This window comes from Echiichthys vipera, assembly GCF_963691815.1.
Source record: "Echiichthys vipera genome assembly, chromosome: 20".
In the NCBI taxonomy this organism is placed as follows: domain Eukaryota; kingdom Metazoa; phylum Chordata; class Actinopteri; order Perciformes; family Trachinidae; genus Echiichthys; species Echiichthys vipera.
The window spans coordinates 4,722,119-4,740,699 of record NC_139845.1 but is presented as its reverse complement, the minus strand read 5'-3'; the positions used below and the strand labels follow the sequence as shown (position 1 = coordinate 4,740,699).

General features: G+C 40.7%; 2 protein-coding genes across 3 annotated transcripts in view; both read right to left on the bottom strand.

The window, feature by feature from the left end:
• The window catches only part of amdhd1 (amidohydrolase domain containing 1), a gene marked incomplete at both ends in the record, with an annotated part of 29,241 nt that extends 16,113 nt beyond the window's left edge, over window positions 1–13,128 (bottom strand). The window contains 9 exons of one of the 2 annotated variants that reach the window (XM_083935342.1): window positions 105–210; window positions 2,435–2,595; window positions 2,697–2,790; window positions 2,930–3,054; window positions 3,906–4,131; window positions 4,215–4,492; window positions 9,746–9,810; window positions 9,884–9,990; window positions 12,992–13,128. In XM_083935342.1, the coding sequence (XP_083791468.1) occupies window positions 105–210; window positions 2,435–2,595; window positions 2,697–2,790; window positions 2,930–3,054; window positions 3,906–4,131; window positions 4,215–4,492; window positions 9,746–9,810; window positions 9,884–9,990; window positions 12,992–13,128 (1,299 nt within the window). Of the gene's footprint in view, window positions 1–104; window positions 211–2,434; window positions 2,596–2,696; window positions 2,791–2,929; window positions 3,055–3,905; window positions 4,132–4,214; window positions 4,493–9,745; window positions 9,811–9,883; window positions 9,991–12,991 lie in introns of those variants that run through there. The other variant, XM_083935341.1, reaches the window with a different exon arrangement.
• Window positions 13,129–13,357: 229 nt separating this feature from the next.
• On the bottom strand, window positions 13,358–17,434 carry snrpf (small nuclear ribonucleoprotein polypeptide F). Its single transcript, XM_083935486.1, has 4 exons — window positions 17,332–17,434; window positions 15,655–15,780; window positions 14,657–14,721; window positions 13,358–13,637 (listed from the first exon to the last, which is right to left on the bottom strand). The coding sequence occupies exons 1-4, from the start codon at window positions 17,332–17,334 to the stop codon at window positions 13,571–13,573; spliced, it is 261 nt and encodes an 86-aa protein (XP_083791612.1). The 5' UTR covers window positions 17,335–17,434; the 3' UTR covers window positions 13,358–13,570.
• Between the last annotated feature and the right edge of the window lie 1,147 nt (window positions 17,435–18,581).

Sequence of the window (18,581 nt, the reverse complement as noted above, 5' to 3'; positions counted from 1 at the left end):
ATTTGAATGACCCGTTATCTTAAACACATTGGTTTCTAGAGGACGTGTTAACACTGTAGAGATGGTTATTGATTACCTGTCCACCATCACTAACGCTCCTCAGGTTACAAGTCCAGAGTCTTGTCATTATCAACAACTATGCGTCCTTTGATGACCACGTATCGGATCAGCTCCTGGTGTCCCCCCAGCTGGTAGATCAGATGCTCCCAGCTGCAGTAAACGTGAATGAGAGGGTCAGTTTTATACACGAGAGATGAAGTTATCAAACACGAAAGGGGTCAGAATAAAACATCTAGACGACAAAAGACTGTTTCAGACTGGCTATGCTCTGACTGGGCCTGTGCATGGTCTCATTAGTCCAGGTCATCGTGTATCCTAGGACTGATTTAAGCATTTTAGGACATGTTGTATTTTCATGTCTTGTTACTTTTTCGACGTACTTTGACTTTTTCTTTTTAAGCTCATTTTTTGTGTTTTATGACTTATTCTAACAAATGATGCCATGATGTTTTACACAGACCGTCCTATGACTGATTTAAGCATTTTGGGGACATGTATTTTTGACTTATTTTACCTTTTCAACATAATTACTATGACTTTTTTATTTGGACACACGTTTCTTGACTTATATTTAACAAATTGTGCCATGACCGCTTTAGACAGGCTCTCCTATGACTGTTTTAAGCATTTTGGGGACATGTTGTATATCGATGTCTTGTTACTTTTTTGATATACTATGACTTTTTTTCTTAAGCTCATTTTTTGGACAAAGTATTTTATGACTTTTTTTGACTTCTTTCAACAAATGATGCAAAGATGTTGTAAACAAGCCGTCCTATGACTGATTTAAGCACTTTGGGGACAAATTTTAGCCTTTTTTTTACTTTTCCGACACACTTTACCATGACTTCTTTATTTGGACACTTTTCTTGACTTTTTTTAACAAATTGTGCCATTACTGCTTTAGACAGGCTATCATATGACTGTTTTAAGCATTTTTGGGACGTTATATTATTATTATTACTATATGCTCCCACTAGGACAAATCATGCAAAATAATAACATTGACCACCATTGCTATGCCGATGACACCCAAATCTATGTAGCGCTATCACCAAATGACTATCGCCCCATAGATCTACTGTGCCAGTGCATTGAGCAGGTCAAACACTGGATGTGCCAAAATTTCCTTCAACTAAATGAGGATAAAACTGAGATAATTGTTTTTGGTGCTAAGAAAGAAAGGTTTAAAGTCATCCAACACCTTCAATTACTGTCCCTGAAAACCTCAAATAAAGCCAGAAATCTTGGGGTTATTATGGATTCTGATTTACATTTCGACAGTCACATCAAATCAGTAACAACATCGGCCTACTATCACCTTAAAAATGTAACAAGACTTAGAGGGCTCATACCAGCTCAAGACTTAGAAACACTTGTCCATGCCTTTATAACCAGTAGGCTAGACTACTGTAACGGTCTCCTTGCAGGTCTTCCCAAAAAAACTGTCAGGCAGCTACAGCTTGTTCAGAACGCTGCTGCTAGAGTTCTAACAAAGACCAAAACACGTGAGCACATTACACCAATTCTTAAATCATTACACTGGCTTCCTGTACGTCAGAGAATTGATTTCAAAATCCTCCTGCTCACATATAAATCACTACATGGTCTAGGGCCGAGGTATATCACTGATATGCTCCCACTACATAAGCCTTCTAGATCACTAAGATCCTCTGTGGATGGCAGAGTAAACTCAAATCAAGGGAAAGCATCTTCAGTCATTATGCAACAAACAGCTGGAATAAACTTCCTGAAGATGTGAGACTTTCACCCACTCTGACCACTTTTAAAACTAGACTGAAAACTTTTATGTTCACCTTAGCTTTCTGCTAAATCTTCGCACTTTTAACGTCTGCACTGTTTTGATTATTGTCTATGTTTTTATTCTCTTTGTCTTCCTGTAATGTATTTGAATTCATGACATGTTGTGCTGTGAAGCACTTTGAGTCTGCCTTGTGTATGAAAAGTGCTATACAAATAAAGCTGCCTTGCCTATATTTTGACTTTGTCGACATTTACTATGATTTCTTTTGGCTCATTTTTGGGACACAATATTTTATGACTTTTTTTTACTTATTCCATCAAATTATGCCATGACTGCTTTACAAAGGCTCTCCTGTGACTGTTTTAAGCATTTTTAAACAACAAATTTTGAGTTTTTTTACTTTGCGACATACTAAACTATGACTTTTTTGATCCCACTTAAATATTACTTTTCTTTCTTTGCAACATACAAAGAAATCTGACTTTTCTTTACTTTTCCAGCAAACTCTGCTTTACTAAGACCTTTTTTTTTACTTTTTCAACCTACTATACAGACCCAAAAACACGAGATTTTCTTTTCAGCGTGTGTGAATCTTGACGTCTGATTTACCGCTCAGCGTTGAGGACCAGCAGGTCTCCGTGTTTGTTGACCTCCAGGGAACCGTGTGTGTGGGAGCGCCCCAGGGCGTAGGCTGCGTTGATAGTCGCTGCAGCCAAAGCCTCTGGCATCGACATCCTCATGTTGACACAGGCCAGGTGCATGACGATTGGCTGAAGAAGCAGACGAGACAGAGAGAGAGGACGCCACATGAAAAGAGGCTAGAGACGAGGGGTGAGCCGTGACCATCATGCCACACTCCGGCCGTACTCACCATGGAGCAGCAGTAGGCGTTGGGGTTGAAGTCGCTGCCGAGGGCGACAATTACTCCAGCTTCCAACATGTCTCTGGCCCGGGGCTGAGGCAGCCTGTACACACACACACACACACACACACACACACACACACACACACACACACACAGATTTTAGGTGTGTGATTGTGTGTGTAGTAAAAGTAAAAGTGACGTGTGTGTAAGTTTACAATCCACCCCGGGGGTCACAGTACCGTAGGATGTACGCTGTAGTTGGTAGCAGGACGGCGGCGGTTCTTGCTGTTGCCATGGCAGCGATCCCCTCGTCTGTGACCTCCTCCAGGTGACTGATGGCTGAGGCTCCGAGCTCTGCACCCAACTGACACACACACACACACACGCTCAGGTTAACACAATTATTAATATAACTGTTGAATCAATTAGGCAATAAATTATCAGTTTGTTCACAGAATATAAATCAGCACTTTGAGATCTGATTAGTTGTTTAAGTGATTAATTAAGCAAATTTGCTGCTTTTCTCAGTTTTATATTAGTGGAAATAGGGATTTTGACATTTCTCCTTATTTAATAAGCTTTAAAAACAAAAAGAACAAACAAATTAAAATGAAAATGATTATTTTGCAGCCCACTACAACATAAAATATCAAATATTACCCTTTAGACAGTTTGAAGATTACTTGTGATGAGCATTTTTAACTTTTGATTATTATTTTGTTGCCCAAATACTTTTTACATGTAGTTTTTATTAATTCAATAATGTCAAATTAAAACAACCCTCTGTTGTGGTCAAAATAAAGCTGTTAACCCAGAGTTTACACAGGATTTGGTGGAGATCCAAACAATGTAAATATTAAGACTTGCATCCATCAGGTGGCCAGAAACTTAACTCTTAACGAATGATAATAAAGTACTAAAGTTAGCTAAAATTAATTTAGTATAAACAGCCGCCCTGCAGTTAATACTTTCAATATTAAAGGCATTTAAAGTCTGTTTAAAGGTCTTTGGGAGTGCTACACATGGGAAAAGTCACAAAAACATCAACAGATCTTATCTTTCTTATAATATCATAGTGTAAAATAACGTTTTAACCATTTTACATGAGTGTTTATCCAACTTTAAAGTAATTTTGAAGGATGCAACTTGAACTGTAAGATAAAATATTAGTAACACAACACGTCAAAGGTGGTTGTTTCTGTGTGTAAGTGCTACCTGAGCAGAGTTCATGGGATGGAGCTCGTCTCCGTGGAAGTTGATGTTGAGTCCCATGTCTTTGCCGGCCTGCAGGATGGAGCGAGTGGAGCTGAGGTCAAACACTCCCTGCTCACAGAACACGTCGATGTTGTCGACTGTCAGAGTCCCGGCAGACATCTGCGCCTTCAGCCGCGGCAGCTGCACCTGCAGGATGTCCTCCGTGGCTTCTGCAACCGTCTTCCCTCTGAAGAAAGGACAGAGACTATCAGTTAAGAGAGATTCATCTTCAGGATGTGGGGAGATGATCGGGTGGAGTAGGGTGCATACTTGGGCACGGCGTGAGCTCCACAGTAGGTCGAGGAGATGTTGATGGGCAGCGTGTGCCTAGCCGCCTCGATGACCTCCAGCATCTTCAGCTCGGTCTGCAGCTCCAAACCGTACCCGCTCTTACACTCCACCAGGGTGGTCCCTGCTCGCTGCATCCGGACCAGCCTGCTGCTGAGGGAGGACAGCAGCTCAGAGGCCCCGGTGGCTCGAGTGTGCTCCACCGTGAAGTGGATCCCTCCGCCGGCCCGGTGCACGTCCATGTAGGTGGCGCCGGCCAGCTGCAGAAGACACATGCTGTCAGTGATGGAGGTAGTATTCAGATCCTTTACTTTATGGACGGCGGTAATGGCCAAAACTACATATCTAAATACAAAGCTTATTATAAAATAAAATGATTAAATGAATGAATATATAAATAATTATGTAATTGAATGCTTAATTGTCACCATAAATGAAAAAGAAATCAAGGAGATGTTCTAGGGAGCCTCTTCTGGAGCAAAGGGGACAAGAAGGTGTCTCACTCTTCCCCCAGGTTTGAAAGTTTGCTGGGATTGGGAGGGCATCATAGACGGCCTGCACCAGGAACCGGACGTGATGGAAGTCCTGCATGATCTGCGACCAGGTGACTTTGCGCTGCTACGTGCTCTCCCGCCTTGTCCACGCTTGTCCCACTGCCCTGCTCACTCTCTCCTCTTCCAGGCCAGCTCGAACCTCTTCTTGGAGTAGTTGGTGTCTCTCCTTGCCCGGGCTTTGCTGACCTGGGTCTTGGAAAGAAGCCCAAGCCTGCTCTTCCTCTTGCCAAGTCCCCCACCAGGGCCTTCTGCCTTAGGCGTGACTCTGCCACCTCCATTGCCTCCTCTGCCTTCCATTTCCTTCCTATCCTCACTTCAATCCCAGCTGATGACACCTTGTCGTCCCTGGAGTCCATGCATTGTAGGGCTTCTCTTGTGCGTGCTACCTTGAACTCCTCAGTGAGTCCGCTGAAGGGCAGCTGCAGGGTGTTACTCGTCCCATACAAAGCAGCGCTGGTGAGACTACGGGGGAGGCCCAGCCACTTCCGAAGAAAGCCACTGATCTTCCTTTCGAGGGTTTCCGCTAACTAAACTACACCTAAAACATGCAGGACAGTGGCACTCCAGGACCAGGATTGCCTAACCCTGATTTAAATGAAAGGCGATTGGTTCTATATTAATCGCATGTAATAACACACAGCCATTAAGTTCAAAATTTGTGGTTGACCCCCAAATCTATCCTCCACACTTATGAAAAGCTTGCTAAGCCCCTGAGAAGCTGGTTCACCTTCCAGTGTGACAACGACCCAAACCACACGGCCATAAAAACAACACAGTGGCCAAAGGACAAGAAGGTGAATGTCCTAGAGAGGCCTCGTCAACGCCCTGACCCGGATCCTACCGAGCATCTGTGGATGGACTTAACGAGTACAGTCCATCACTGCTCACCACAGAATTTGACTGAAGTCGAACAGTTGTGTAGGAAGAATGGGGAAATAGTCCCCAGTTGAGGTGCACAAAGCTGGCAGAGACATATGCAAACAGACTGATGGCTGTAATTAAAGCAAAGGGCGCCTCCGCAAAGTATTACATCTGGAGACCCATCGCTTTTCCAACACTGCTATTCTAGTTTTGCATTTTCTATAACTTTTCAGAAATTTAGAAAAACACAAATTTCAATGATGGACGGCAAAATGTGTAAATCACGCTGGAAAAAATAGATATTTTCATGTATTATCATCATCTCAGGGTGTAAAACAAAAGAAGTTACTATTTCAAAAGGGGATCGTGACTGTCTAAAGGCCCTGTGTGTGTGTGTGTGTGTGTGTGTGTGTGTGTGTGTGTGTGTGTGTGTGTGTGTGTGTGTGTGTGTGTGTGTGTGTGTGTGTGTGTGTGTGTGTGTGTGTGTGTGTGTGTGTTTAATTACAGTGTGCCTCTAAGTTATTTTAATGTAACAGGAAATCATTTAAATCTAAACCTTTCTGTCCTCACTTTCATAATAAAATCTGGACAAACATTATAAAACATGCACAATTAAATGAAGTGTAGAGTTAAAGTGTCACAATTTAATTAATTTATTATCTTTATATAATGAAAACAACTCAAGTGACTCTAGAAAGCTGCAGAACAGATGGTCAGAGGGTTCTGCTAAGCCCCGCCCCCAATGACATCATACCTTAGCAACCGTTGCTGTGCTGTGGGCGGAACCTTCGTGCCTTTGATGTATGACATCACAGTGTTAGAATATACCACCAAAGCACCTTTGTGCCTTTAGTTGAGTTAGATTTTCATCGAGTTCAGTCACACTTCTTATCCCAGGTGCACATTTCAGAGTTACCAGACGGACCTGCAGCCGAGACGATCCTGCGTGACAGTTTGTATCTGTGCTTGTCTCTCTCTCTGTCCATCCGTGCGTCGTTTCTCTCTTTCTTTCTCCTTTTCTTCCTCCCCAACCGGTCAAGACAGACGGCCGTCCTCCACAGAGCTGGGTCTGTCTGACGTTCCTGCCTGTTAAAGGGAAGGTTTTCGTTGCCACTGTACTCTACGGAGGAATTGTTGGGTCTGTGTAAATCATAGATAACTTTTTTTATGATTTGGCATTATATATAGAATAGACTTGAATTGAATTGACAAAAAAAGGTAAAACCTTTCAAAATAAGCTCCAAGATCATAACACAGTTATGTCAAGAACAGGAAGTTCCTGCGCAGCGGAGATGCCACAGATTGAAGTGAACCATTTACGTCCACTGGTCAAATCCTTTTACGAAAGGATCACAGCGGAGCAGTGGGAACTGCTTCGAAAAGGCAAAGCGGATTATGCCACAAAAATCTTGTTGGCAGAGGTTCTTCTGGACCTGACAAACCTACTGTCAGAGTTAATCTCGGCAGGAGTTAGCAAGAAAGAAGACATCTCTGAAGAGCGTGTCCTGTCCAGTCTGGGCGACACAGTCCCTTCGACCTTTAAAGATGTCCTGGGCCTAGAAGACCAAGAAAACTGTGTCAGCGCAGAACGTTTGACCAAAGTACTCGCTGAAGAGATTGCAGAAAGCATCAACTCAGCCACCAAGGACAATATGGAGCTGGGTGACCGTAAGACTCCTCCTAACGTCCTGAACACCATGGTCAGTAATGCCTGCGGTATGCTAAAATCATTCATTGGCAAGATGAAAGATTGGTGCGCACCTCGACCACGTACGCCGAGAACAAGAGAAGAACAGAGAAGTCAGGACATCGTCGTGGTGGATTTGGAAGAGGACAACTGTGTTTCCTTGCGGTCCAAATCCCCATCCCCACAGGAAGAACCAAGAGGATCCCCGGACAGTTTTAAAGATCCAACAACCATAGCTGTCCAGAACATAATCAGGGAAGAGTTCGATAAAATCTCAGAACCTCTTCTGGATGAAATGACCGACTGTGAGTATCAGGAGTTTGAATCTGCCTCATCCCAAGAGATTGAAAAACTCACAGATGAGATCACGCCGTTGATAAAAGAGGGTCTGGGACTGGGAGATGCTGAAAGTGCCGTCCCAGAATACAGAGAGAGACAGCTGTTCAAGACAGTGAAGGCCAAGGCAAAGGATTTTTTTGGCAAACAGTATTTCAAACTGTTCGTTTATCGCACCGCGCAAGATGTGAAGCCCAAGTACAACAGCATCGCCACAACTGGCAGCAAGGATTCAGCAAGGTCCTTAATCGCCAGCGTTGATGACGTGCTTGGGAAGGAGATTTGTACGACACAACAAGCTGGAAGTGAGGTTACGCTTCCTTCACTGCTGAGTCTTCCCAAAGGAAAATCTCTGCATTTCACCGAAAGACTCACTCGACTCTTCATGGATTACGCGACACAGAGACCCAAGATTGTCCCAGGAGAAATCATGCGCATTCCCCCGTCACCTCTATGCCTGTTTAGTAATGTCCGCCGCAAAATGTCACGACTGGAGGGATTGATTGGGTGGTGGCTGACCACTCAAGCTGAAGACTACAGCGAGAATGTGACGAAGGCTTTGAAGGACCGGGAGTCAATTTCCCCAACACCCTCAGTCAGGATGCCAGTTAAACAAACACCCGCGGTCAGGATGTCCGTTAAACAAACACCCGCAGTCACAGAAGAAAACAAGATGTCAGACGCAGAGAAAAAAATGTCCATCATGATACTTGTGGATAAGCTTATGGCGCGCACAATGAAAAAATCAAAGGTGGAATGCAACCTCAGCGACCAGGTGGCCATCACTCAGCGTCTAGTCGACAAAGTATGGACCGGAGTCGAAGGAGAAGACTTTGAAATCACCCCGAAGACATTCAAGACCCTGGACAAGCTCATTTACAAGGAGTTGTGCCGGGGGTGTGGCAACAGTGAGGCTGTGCTGATTGCCATCATGCTGGAGGAACAAGACGTCGCCGACTTCATTGCCTCGTCTTTCATCAGCGGCCTGCTGACACCGCAACAGCCCAACGCCATCGGCAGGTTCTTCTCCTCTGTGGGAAAAGCCATCTCCAGGACCTTCGCCGCCTTCAGACGTAGATCTTCTGTTCACCCATTAGGGGCAGAATCCAGAGACCAGTGATTGGCCTCTTTTGGAGAGAGACCAATGACTGGTTTCTTTAGGGGCAGAGACCAATGATTGGTTTCTTTAGGACAGAGACCAGTGATTGGTTTCTTTAGGACAGAGACCTTTGATTGGTTTCTTTAGGACAGAGACCTTTTATTGGTTTCTTTAGGATAGAGACCTTTGATTGGTTTCTTTAGGACAGAGACCTTTGATTGGTTTCTTTAGGATAGAGTCCAGTGATTGGACTCTTTAAAATAGGCAAAAAAAATAAAAAGGAGTGAATCCGATAACAGTGAGCCCTGATCTTTGATTCCAACATATTCTCATGAACAGGTTGGTGGGAAATAGTGCAAAAGGTTATGCACAGAAATTTGTAAACACTGCCACCTGACCTAAGTGGTTTGCGAAAACAACAAACCAAGAAAAAGCAAACTTACCTGATCGAGTTCCTGCAAACTAAAGGCTGATGGTTAGCAAAACCACTTGGTTAGGATTAGAAAAAAGGCAGTCGTTGATCGGAAGCTAACGGCTAAAAGACACTGCCACACCGCAACGATGTGACAACAACAAATTAAACGTTATGTGACAAATTTCTTGGCAACAAAAGTTGACCGTAAAAATCTCTTGGTTACCAAACTTCCACATGTGGCGACTCACTGTTTATGTACTATGTCACATGCTATAAATACATTGCATACACACGCAATAAATACGTGAAACGTGCAAGAAAACTGCACGATATAACTTAAGTGAAAGCACTGATACCAATTACTGTTACAGATCAGAGTCGTGTTAATCTGAATAATCTAAATAAATAAAAACAAGGTCAAAATAATTCAAATTAGATTAGAAAACGTCTTAAACGAATCAAATATAGTTGTTAATTCATTTTCTGTCTTCTTCACAGTCGCTTTTTGGTTTGAGCTGCTGTTTGGAAGAAAAGTTAAAATAAAATAACGTGATGTTTTACCTTCATTGAGAATTCGTGCACCCGGTCGCCGGCCCAGACCGGATGTGTGTGAGCGTCAACCAACCCTGAAACAAGAAGCTTATTATTATTATATTATTAAATCCCACAGACGGAGCACAAACACAGCTTGATACTCACCGGGCAGGACGCACATTCCTGCAGCATCGATCACATTATCGAAGGATGCTTCTGGAAACTGCGCTGCGACGACGTCTGCAGGTCCCACGGCTTTGATCAGACCGTCGCTGCATCAACACATTAGTCGTTTAAGAGCGTCACAATTAAATGCATGATATGTGATTAAATCGTCTACATTTGACCGCATTTGCCTCGATCTGCAAAGATTAATCGATTAGTTCATCTCATCTCATCTTCAGCCTCTTATCCGGGGTCAGGTCTCGGGGGCAGCAGCTTTAGCAGGGGACCCCAAACTTCCCTTTCCCAGGCCACATTAACCAGCTCTAACTGGGGGATCCTGAGGCGTTCCCAGGCCAGTGTGGAGATCTAATCTCTCCACCTGGTCCTGGGTCTTCCCCGAGGCCTCCTCCCAGCTGGACGTGCCTGGAACACCTCCCTAGGGAGGCGCCCAGGGTTCATCCTTACTAGATGATCCTGAACCACCTCAACTGGCTCCTTTCAACGCAAAGGAGCAGCGGCTCTACTCCGAGTTCCTCACGGATGCTGAACTTCTCCCCCTCTCTCTAAGGGAGACTCCAGACCCCCTCCTGAGGAAACACATTTCAGCCCCTTGTACCCGCGACCTGGTTCTTTGGGTCCTGACCCAGCTTTCATGACCACAGGTGAGGGTAGGAACCAGGACTGAGCGGTAGATCCAGAGCTTTGTCTTCCTCAGCTCTCTTTTCGTCACAACGGTGCGGTAGAGCGACTGCAGCTCTGCCCCCGCTGCTCCGATTCTCCGACCAAACTCACGCTCCATCGTCCCCTCACTCGTGAACATGATCCCGAGGTACTTGAACTCCTTCACTTGGGGTCAGGACTCATTCCCTACCTGGAGTAACAATCCACCGGTTTCCTAATCGATAACTAATCGATTAGTTGTCAGCTTTTAAATTAATCACTATTTCAATAATCGATTAATCAATTTTGAGTCGTTTTTTGAATGAAAAAAGCCGTAAATTATCTAATTCCAGCTTCTTAAATGTGAATGTTTTCTGGTTTCTTTCCTCCTCTGTGACAATAAACTCAATATCTTTGAGTTTGAGTATCTGAGGACGTCCCCTTGAGCTTTGGGAAACACTGACCCACATTTTTCACCGTTGTTCTGACGTTTTATGGATCAAACAACTAGAAAAATTTCAATATAGTGGGGTACACATACCCCTTAACCATGGTGGTTATATCTCACTTGGTACAATGAATCTTTAAAGAACTCAAAATGTAAACTTTATAGTCTAACATTGGACATAGAAAGTGCTGGAAAATAGAGAGCTTAGATCAAAAGTGTTATTGATTGTGCCGTTAAAAGGTAAAGTCTACTTGAATGATGGATTTGCAGCATTGTGACACTTTTAGTTTAATATCCCTGTATTAAATATAAATGAATATCATATTAAATAAGTCCGTAAATCAAAATTACCCCACAGTATTTACAGGGTTCCTGCACCGTACCAACATAAACTCAAGCACTTTTCAAGGTGTATTTTCAAGCTTTTCCAGCACCTTAGGGTTATACCTAATTAAACCCAAATACCTATTAATGTACAGTACATAAAGTATGTTTTATTACCAGTATTATGCTGTTTGATCAGTTTAGGGTCGTATTGTTATTGTATAGTTCGCCTTTTGTTTTGTTTTTAATGCATATTATCTGTATTGTCCTTTACATTCAACAATCTCATAGTGCTACAGAGCAGATTAGACAAAGTAAAAGTAAAAATAAGTTATAAGTTAAATGGAGAGCATAAAGAAGACGTTTAGCAAAATGCTTTGGTGAACAGGTTTAAGGTTTTTTTTTAAAGCGTTATGTTTCTTTGAGCTTTATTGTGTTAAAGGTGCTGTGTAAAGTTTATTATTTTATTAAAATTAGATGATATTTTGCCATGAATCTAAATATTTTGTGACAGGACGAAGAATGAAAGGAAACCAGGATTTCACATTTCAAATGTAACACCTGTTGGTAAGATAAAGTCTCCTATGAGCTGAACTTCAAGCACTTTCCAGACCTTAAAAAAACAACCAATTAAAACGGTTTAATTACTTCCAGCACCTGTAAAAACCCTGTATTCATTAGAGTAAGAAACAGTCAAAATGAGTATATTGTGCACATGAGCTTTCGGAATGAGGATGCAGACACCTACATTGGCTTCCCCATCAGGTCTTCTTATCAGTTAGCTAGGCCTAGTTACATGCGCACCTTTTTGTGTACCATTCTGTTGAGGTTGTGGACTACCATAACTAGGCTGTGTGTAAAAGCCCCTCAGGATAGAAACACACCATCATTCACTGTCTGGGAATTGTCAAAATAAGAGAATATGTCCCCAAAAGAAAGATTTCCCCAAACATCCCCAGCTGGGTGAAAGTTTTCCTCATCCCCAGCAGTACACTGTCACTTAGTTCTGTGGGAAATGCTGCTACATTTTTAACACTTATAACTTCTCGCTCCTTCTCACTTATCTAGTTTGTACTTATTTTATTTCAATCTGCTGCTAAACTGCACGCTGCATATTGTTGTATATTGTATAAACCTACGCTTAACCACAATGTCTGTTGCACTCTGTCACACTTACGCACACTGACGTTAGCTTTATTTTGATTTGATTATGTTTTTATGCTTATTGTTACTCTGATCCTTTTCCACCTTTGTATTGAAACTGTTGCAAAATAATTTCCCCCGGGATAAACAAAGCTTCTTGAATCTTGAATAGACTGCTAAATCTGCAGCTCAGGCACAAAATGCAGGATCCCTGGCTGGCATCATCCCACCACAAGCCACTTGGTAGGGATGAACGACCTTGACATTAAGCCCCAACTGACACAAGAAGTGATATTAATACTGATCTAACACTGGTCTCACGGTGCAGTGACCCACATCAGCCTGTAGGGGAAGCCAGAGCGCTCTTTTTTTAAATTCCCCTTTTGGCTTTTACACAAATAAAACCTGCAGTTTAACTCAGTATGCAGGTTTGAAGAGCGGCGACACAGCGAACACCTAATGTTTGTGTCACATTTCAAACAAACTCATGCATGACATAACAAAACACATGACTGTAACAGGGTACGACTCACCTCCCTATCACCACGCTCCCATTCTCAATCACACAAAGATCTTGCATCGCACGTTTGGTCATGAACGCCTCTCCGCTGTTGCAGATCAGAACCACCTGTTTGGCGTTCTTCACCAGAAGTCTGTAGTTAGTGGACATTTTGGATTCACCTAAGAGCAGAGACACTTAACGTCCGAGTGAGCGACTTTCCACTGGTTTGGGGAACATTTGGCAAATATTTGTCCAGGAGGGTTTAAAGTGCACAGAGAGGGGCAGGGGCGGTGCTCCTGCCTCTGACCTCACAGGCAACCAGGAATATAAGAGAATTAACGTGTTGATTTCTGTACGACAACATGCAAAACAACAAAAATCCCAATAATGGTTTAAGAAAGGGTACAATAATCAGTTTATTGTGTCCGTATCACAAAGTCAGAACAAAAAAATTGGACTTACATACAGTAAAAAAAAAAAAACATGTTCAAAACTGCTTGAAAAACAACCTAAAGCGCAGACGTTCATTTGTTTCACATGGTGAAAACACAGACACGCGTCAACTCAACTACGAGGTTCAATCACACGACGGGGTCCTCCGTCACCGGCATCACTCCCTCATCTCGCCGTCTTCCTCCTCTTCTTCTACGCCTCTGATGTACAAGACGTTATTGCACCTGTGGGGTTTGAAACAGAGGTGTTAGCGCACGTCACGGGCGGCAGCGGGAACGACAGAAGCAACAGGAGTCGATCGTGTAGCGCCCCCTTTTCTTTGAAGAACGAAGTGTTAATTATTAACAGGTTAGTTCAACTTCACCTTTATTCTGTCCCTGAAAACTGGTTTTACAGCAACACAATGACACAAGATGATGAAATACAAAGAGCCCACGTAGGGAAATAATAATAATAAACATGAGCTCTGACTTTCAGGACGTTAATTATAAAATCAGCGTCACTAATATTCGGGTTAGCTGGGGAATAAAAAGAACTTTATCTGCATTCTTTAGCCCCGCAACTTTATTTTACTGTACTGCTGCAATGAAAACATCCTTTTTAAAAATATTTTTGGCCTTTTCATGCCTTTATTGAACAAGATAACTTGAAGAATGACAGGAAACAGAAATGAGAGGGGAGGGGGTGACATGCAGCAAAGGGCCACAGTTGGGAATTAACCCCTGGTCGCTGCGTTGAGCACTTCTAGCCTCTGTACATGGGGCGCCCACTTTAACCACTGAGCCACCCGGCGCCCCAGAGAGCATCATCTTACTTTAAATAAATGTGGTAAAGCAGAGCATGGAAAATGAAGTAATTAATGAACTGGGTGAAAACAGGTTTTTAAGAGTGAAAGTCATGTGTTTCAGCACTTTCAAGGCGCCGAAAACACAAATTTCCAGACTCTCTGAGCCTTTATCAAATCTAAAATTGTTAATATAAACTGTGACAATGTGTAGCAGGTTGATTTGCTGCTGTGTTAGTCTTACGGGGGACATCAGGAGACAAACAATACGATTACGGGATCATTTTAAAAGATTAAAACATTTCTGGTTTGTAGCAGTGACTGAAAATGAAGCATTTTTCATGGAATTCATTCAAATTCAAGCATTTTCATAACTTTGAAAGCACAGCGGTTAGAATCATGAAGTTGTGTGCGAGTTATGGAACACAGATGAAAAGACGTTTACGGTTTGAAACATACCTGATGAGCACTTCTCCGAGATGACCCGCCAGCGCCCCGTCTACATACTCTTCTGTGTTGGCCAGCTGTCGGGAAAACGCACATACAAAAAAAAGGTCAAGAGCCTTTCTATGAATAAATATTTATTTTTATTTCATTTTTACTTCCTTTGTGACCAGGGAGATGTGCAGAGTAAGAATTTCAGTGTGCAGTGTGACGTCTGTCTTAACTGAACATATGACGATAAACACCGTGAATCTTGAATGAAGGTGTTTTTGCACGGTTTAATCCACAAATCCTGTATTTATGTATTTACACATTTATACACACATTTATTTCTGTAGTTATTCATTTATTTTTGTATTTATTTATTTATTTATTTATTTATCTATACATTTATTTATTCCTGTATTTATTTACCTATACATGTATACGTGCATTTATTCATTTCTGTAGTTATTAATTTACTTTATCCCTTCCTCTGAGGGCGTATTTGCACGGTTAAATCCACAAAAACATGAGGGTGGATTGGTCTTTTTCTATGACCTGGCTCGGGTTGAACCATTTGAGATTAAATGCTAAGTAACTTTTTATTATCTAGTGTTAAACTCGGTCCGAATGGGAATAGAACAAATAAACAACCACAATTCTGTGGTATCGGGTCAGTGCGTAGACTTGTGTACGCGCCAGCATTTTAGGAAGCATCCGAGACGTTTTGTTATCGGTATTGAAACGACTCAAATTGATACATTTTATATAGACGAAGAGACAAAAGATGCTGAGGACTGTGCGATAATCTGCACAACTGAACCACATGTGCTCAAGGTTGTTAAAGTACACGCACACGGGCTGTAACAGGACGTGATAAAGGATCTTTTAACATGTTACAATAATATGAAATTAACAAAAAACTGCTGTGTGTTTACCAGTGAATCAACAATGCTGCAAAATCCAAAAATAACTTTATTAAATAACATTTATATTGAAACAAAGCAAACATTACAATGAACAGTCCTCACCTGCATGTTCATGTACCCGTCCACAGACACCAGGTAGCCCTTGTACTCCATGCCCCACTTCAGTTTCACCATCACTGGTTTGCCTGTCAGGCCGTTTAGGAACGGTTTGGGGTTCAGAGGTAAACTCTAAAGAGAGGAAAACATCAGGCAGGTTATTACACACACACTTGACCGTGCTACAATTTAGATAGATTATCATTTTATTCATCCCTGAAATTGCAGCAATCTGGTAAAACTGAATATGATATAATACAGCAGAATAAAAAAAAAATCTGTTTATAAGAAATAAGTAGAAACACAGAACGGAGCATGAGCACTTAGACATAAACACGAGGTAAAGCAAGATAAATGAATAGTAAGGTGCAGTGGCAGGATGGCGGTAAAATAAAATACTAATGTATATGTACATGCAATTTATGATAGGTATGGAATATGTATGGGTATAAAACATACTGATACTAAAAAACACTATTCTATGAATATGTGGACAGAGAATGTGCAAGATTGTACAGATCTGATTTAGTCCAGTTTGGCTTTATTAGTTAACTACACATTTATATTGTGATTTATTGTTGCAAATAAGGTTATTCTTCTCTAAACGGCACAGCTGATTAAACAATGTAGTTTTAAAGATCTGCCAAATAAGCGTGGCTTTAGCTTCACCAAGAGGTCAAAAGGAAACATGCATCTTGTCCCTGACACGTGTTGATATGATAGTGAATTCAACATCCATAGTTTGCATAAAGCTGTTGCTGATTGCTTTTGTCGACTCATTGACTTCATCGTTACATTTCTTTCTTTAATTTTTATACATTTATTTATTTATTGCTGTATTTATACATTTCTCTGTGCAGCCGATTTTAATTAATTTATTTCAGTATTTCTTCACTTATGCATTTATTTAAGACATTTATGCATGCATTTATTCATTTATTTCGGAATGCATTTATTTCATTAGGTATTTATTTCCGCATTTATTTATTTTCCATATTTTCAGTAAGCTTATATTTCAAATACTTTTAAAACAGAAACAACTCTCTGACGTGATGTGTGCAGACACATGGCTGTAAATGAAGTAGAGCAAGTGAGTTCATATTTACATGTCACTGCTGTGTTGTGTTTAAATGTACGCCGAACTAAAAAGGATCTGCATTATATTGAATTACAACCAAACTGCTTTAGAAAAACCCACATTTTGTGCTACTTCTGTTCATTTGGCTGTGATGTTTTCAGCAAACAACAAGTAAACGAGGCTGCGTTCAACCAGGCAACAGGGTGTTAACGGGTAGAGAAATAAAGAAATAAAGCAAAGGATTCAGGTGGATAAATGTAAAAACAATATAACATTTACAGTTTTCCGCTTCCTAAATTAGAAGGTTTTTAAATGGAGCCTGGTGCGAGTTTCAAACTCACAAATTACGACATAATTCCACTTATTCCACGAACAAAACAATGACTCTAGCTTATAATAGTTAAAGTAAATACATATTAAACTGCCTGTGTGTGTAAAAGTTACCATTCAGTCACCAAACAAGTGATGAATGAGGAGCTAACGTAGCTAATGCTAACGAGCTAACCGGCTAGCTATGACCGTTAATCTTTTAAAACACAAATAATGATAATAAATAACAATAAATCAAACTATTTAATAGTGGATATAATAAAAGATGTACTCACCATTGTTGTTCTGCTTATTTCTACCTGGGAAGGAATGAATCGGTGTCTTTTCGTCACTAAAACGTTTGTAGCTTCGCGGAGCAGCGCACGCTTTACCGCCGAACAGGAAGTGACGTCGCACGCAACACTATGACCTCAGAGGAGGCGTCAGGGTTTTGCACACCGCCCCCTGGTGGTGAGAGGACAGCACTGCGCCCCTTTACTGAAACACGTTTTCCATTGGTACTTACTTAAATGTTTTACTTTCACTTGTAAATCAGTACTGAACTGTGCTTCACCGATTGATTTTGAATAAACTAGTGAATTAATTAATTTTTACATGTTAAACAATAACAATTTGTATGAATATGCAACAGAAAAGAACATTACAACACTACAGAACACCAAAGAAGCTGCAGCTGATTACTTTTCTGTTAATTAACTTGTTGATTCTTTGACTTTTTCCTTTCATTTTTATGCATTTATTTATTCATTTATTTCTGTATTTATTTATTTATTCTTGAATTTATTTATACATTTCTCCCTGTATTTGTGTATTTATTAATTTATTTCTCATTTGTGTCCATTTATTTCAGCTTCAGTTATTCATTTATTTATTTATTCATAAATTTCTCTGTGCATTTGTGTTTTTATTAATCTATTTCTGTAGGTATTTATTTATTTCTGCATGTATTTATTTAATCCTGTATTTACATATTTATAAATGCGTTTATTCATTTATTTCTGTATTTTTTTGTGATTGATTTCTGTAGTTATTTATTTAGTTCAGTATTTCCTTTTTCATTTCTGTATTGATATATTTATTTACACATTTATACATGCATTTATTCATTTATTTCTGAATTTATTTATTCATTTATTTCTTAATTTATTTCTGTAGTTATTTATCTATTTCCACATGTGTTTATTTATTCCTGTATTTATTTATTCATAAATTTCTCTGTGCATTTGTGTATTTATTAATCTATTTCTGTAGGTATTTATTTATTTTCTGTATTTATTTATTTATTCCTGTATTTATTTCTACGTTTATTAATGCATATGTGTATTTATTCATTAATTTCAGCTCTTTTTTCTTCACATCTGTAAAAACTGAGAGTGAGTTTAGAGTAAAGTGACCTTATGTGACTTTCTGAGGTGTGTTATTACCTCTTGAATCCTAATGATACGCTTGAGAGTACGTTGTTTTGTTGACTGTAAGGTTGAGTTAAGGATAAATCAAGTCATTATTTTCTTCTGAAGTTCATCCA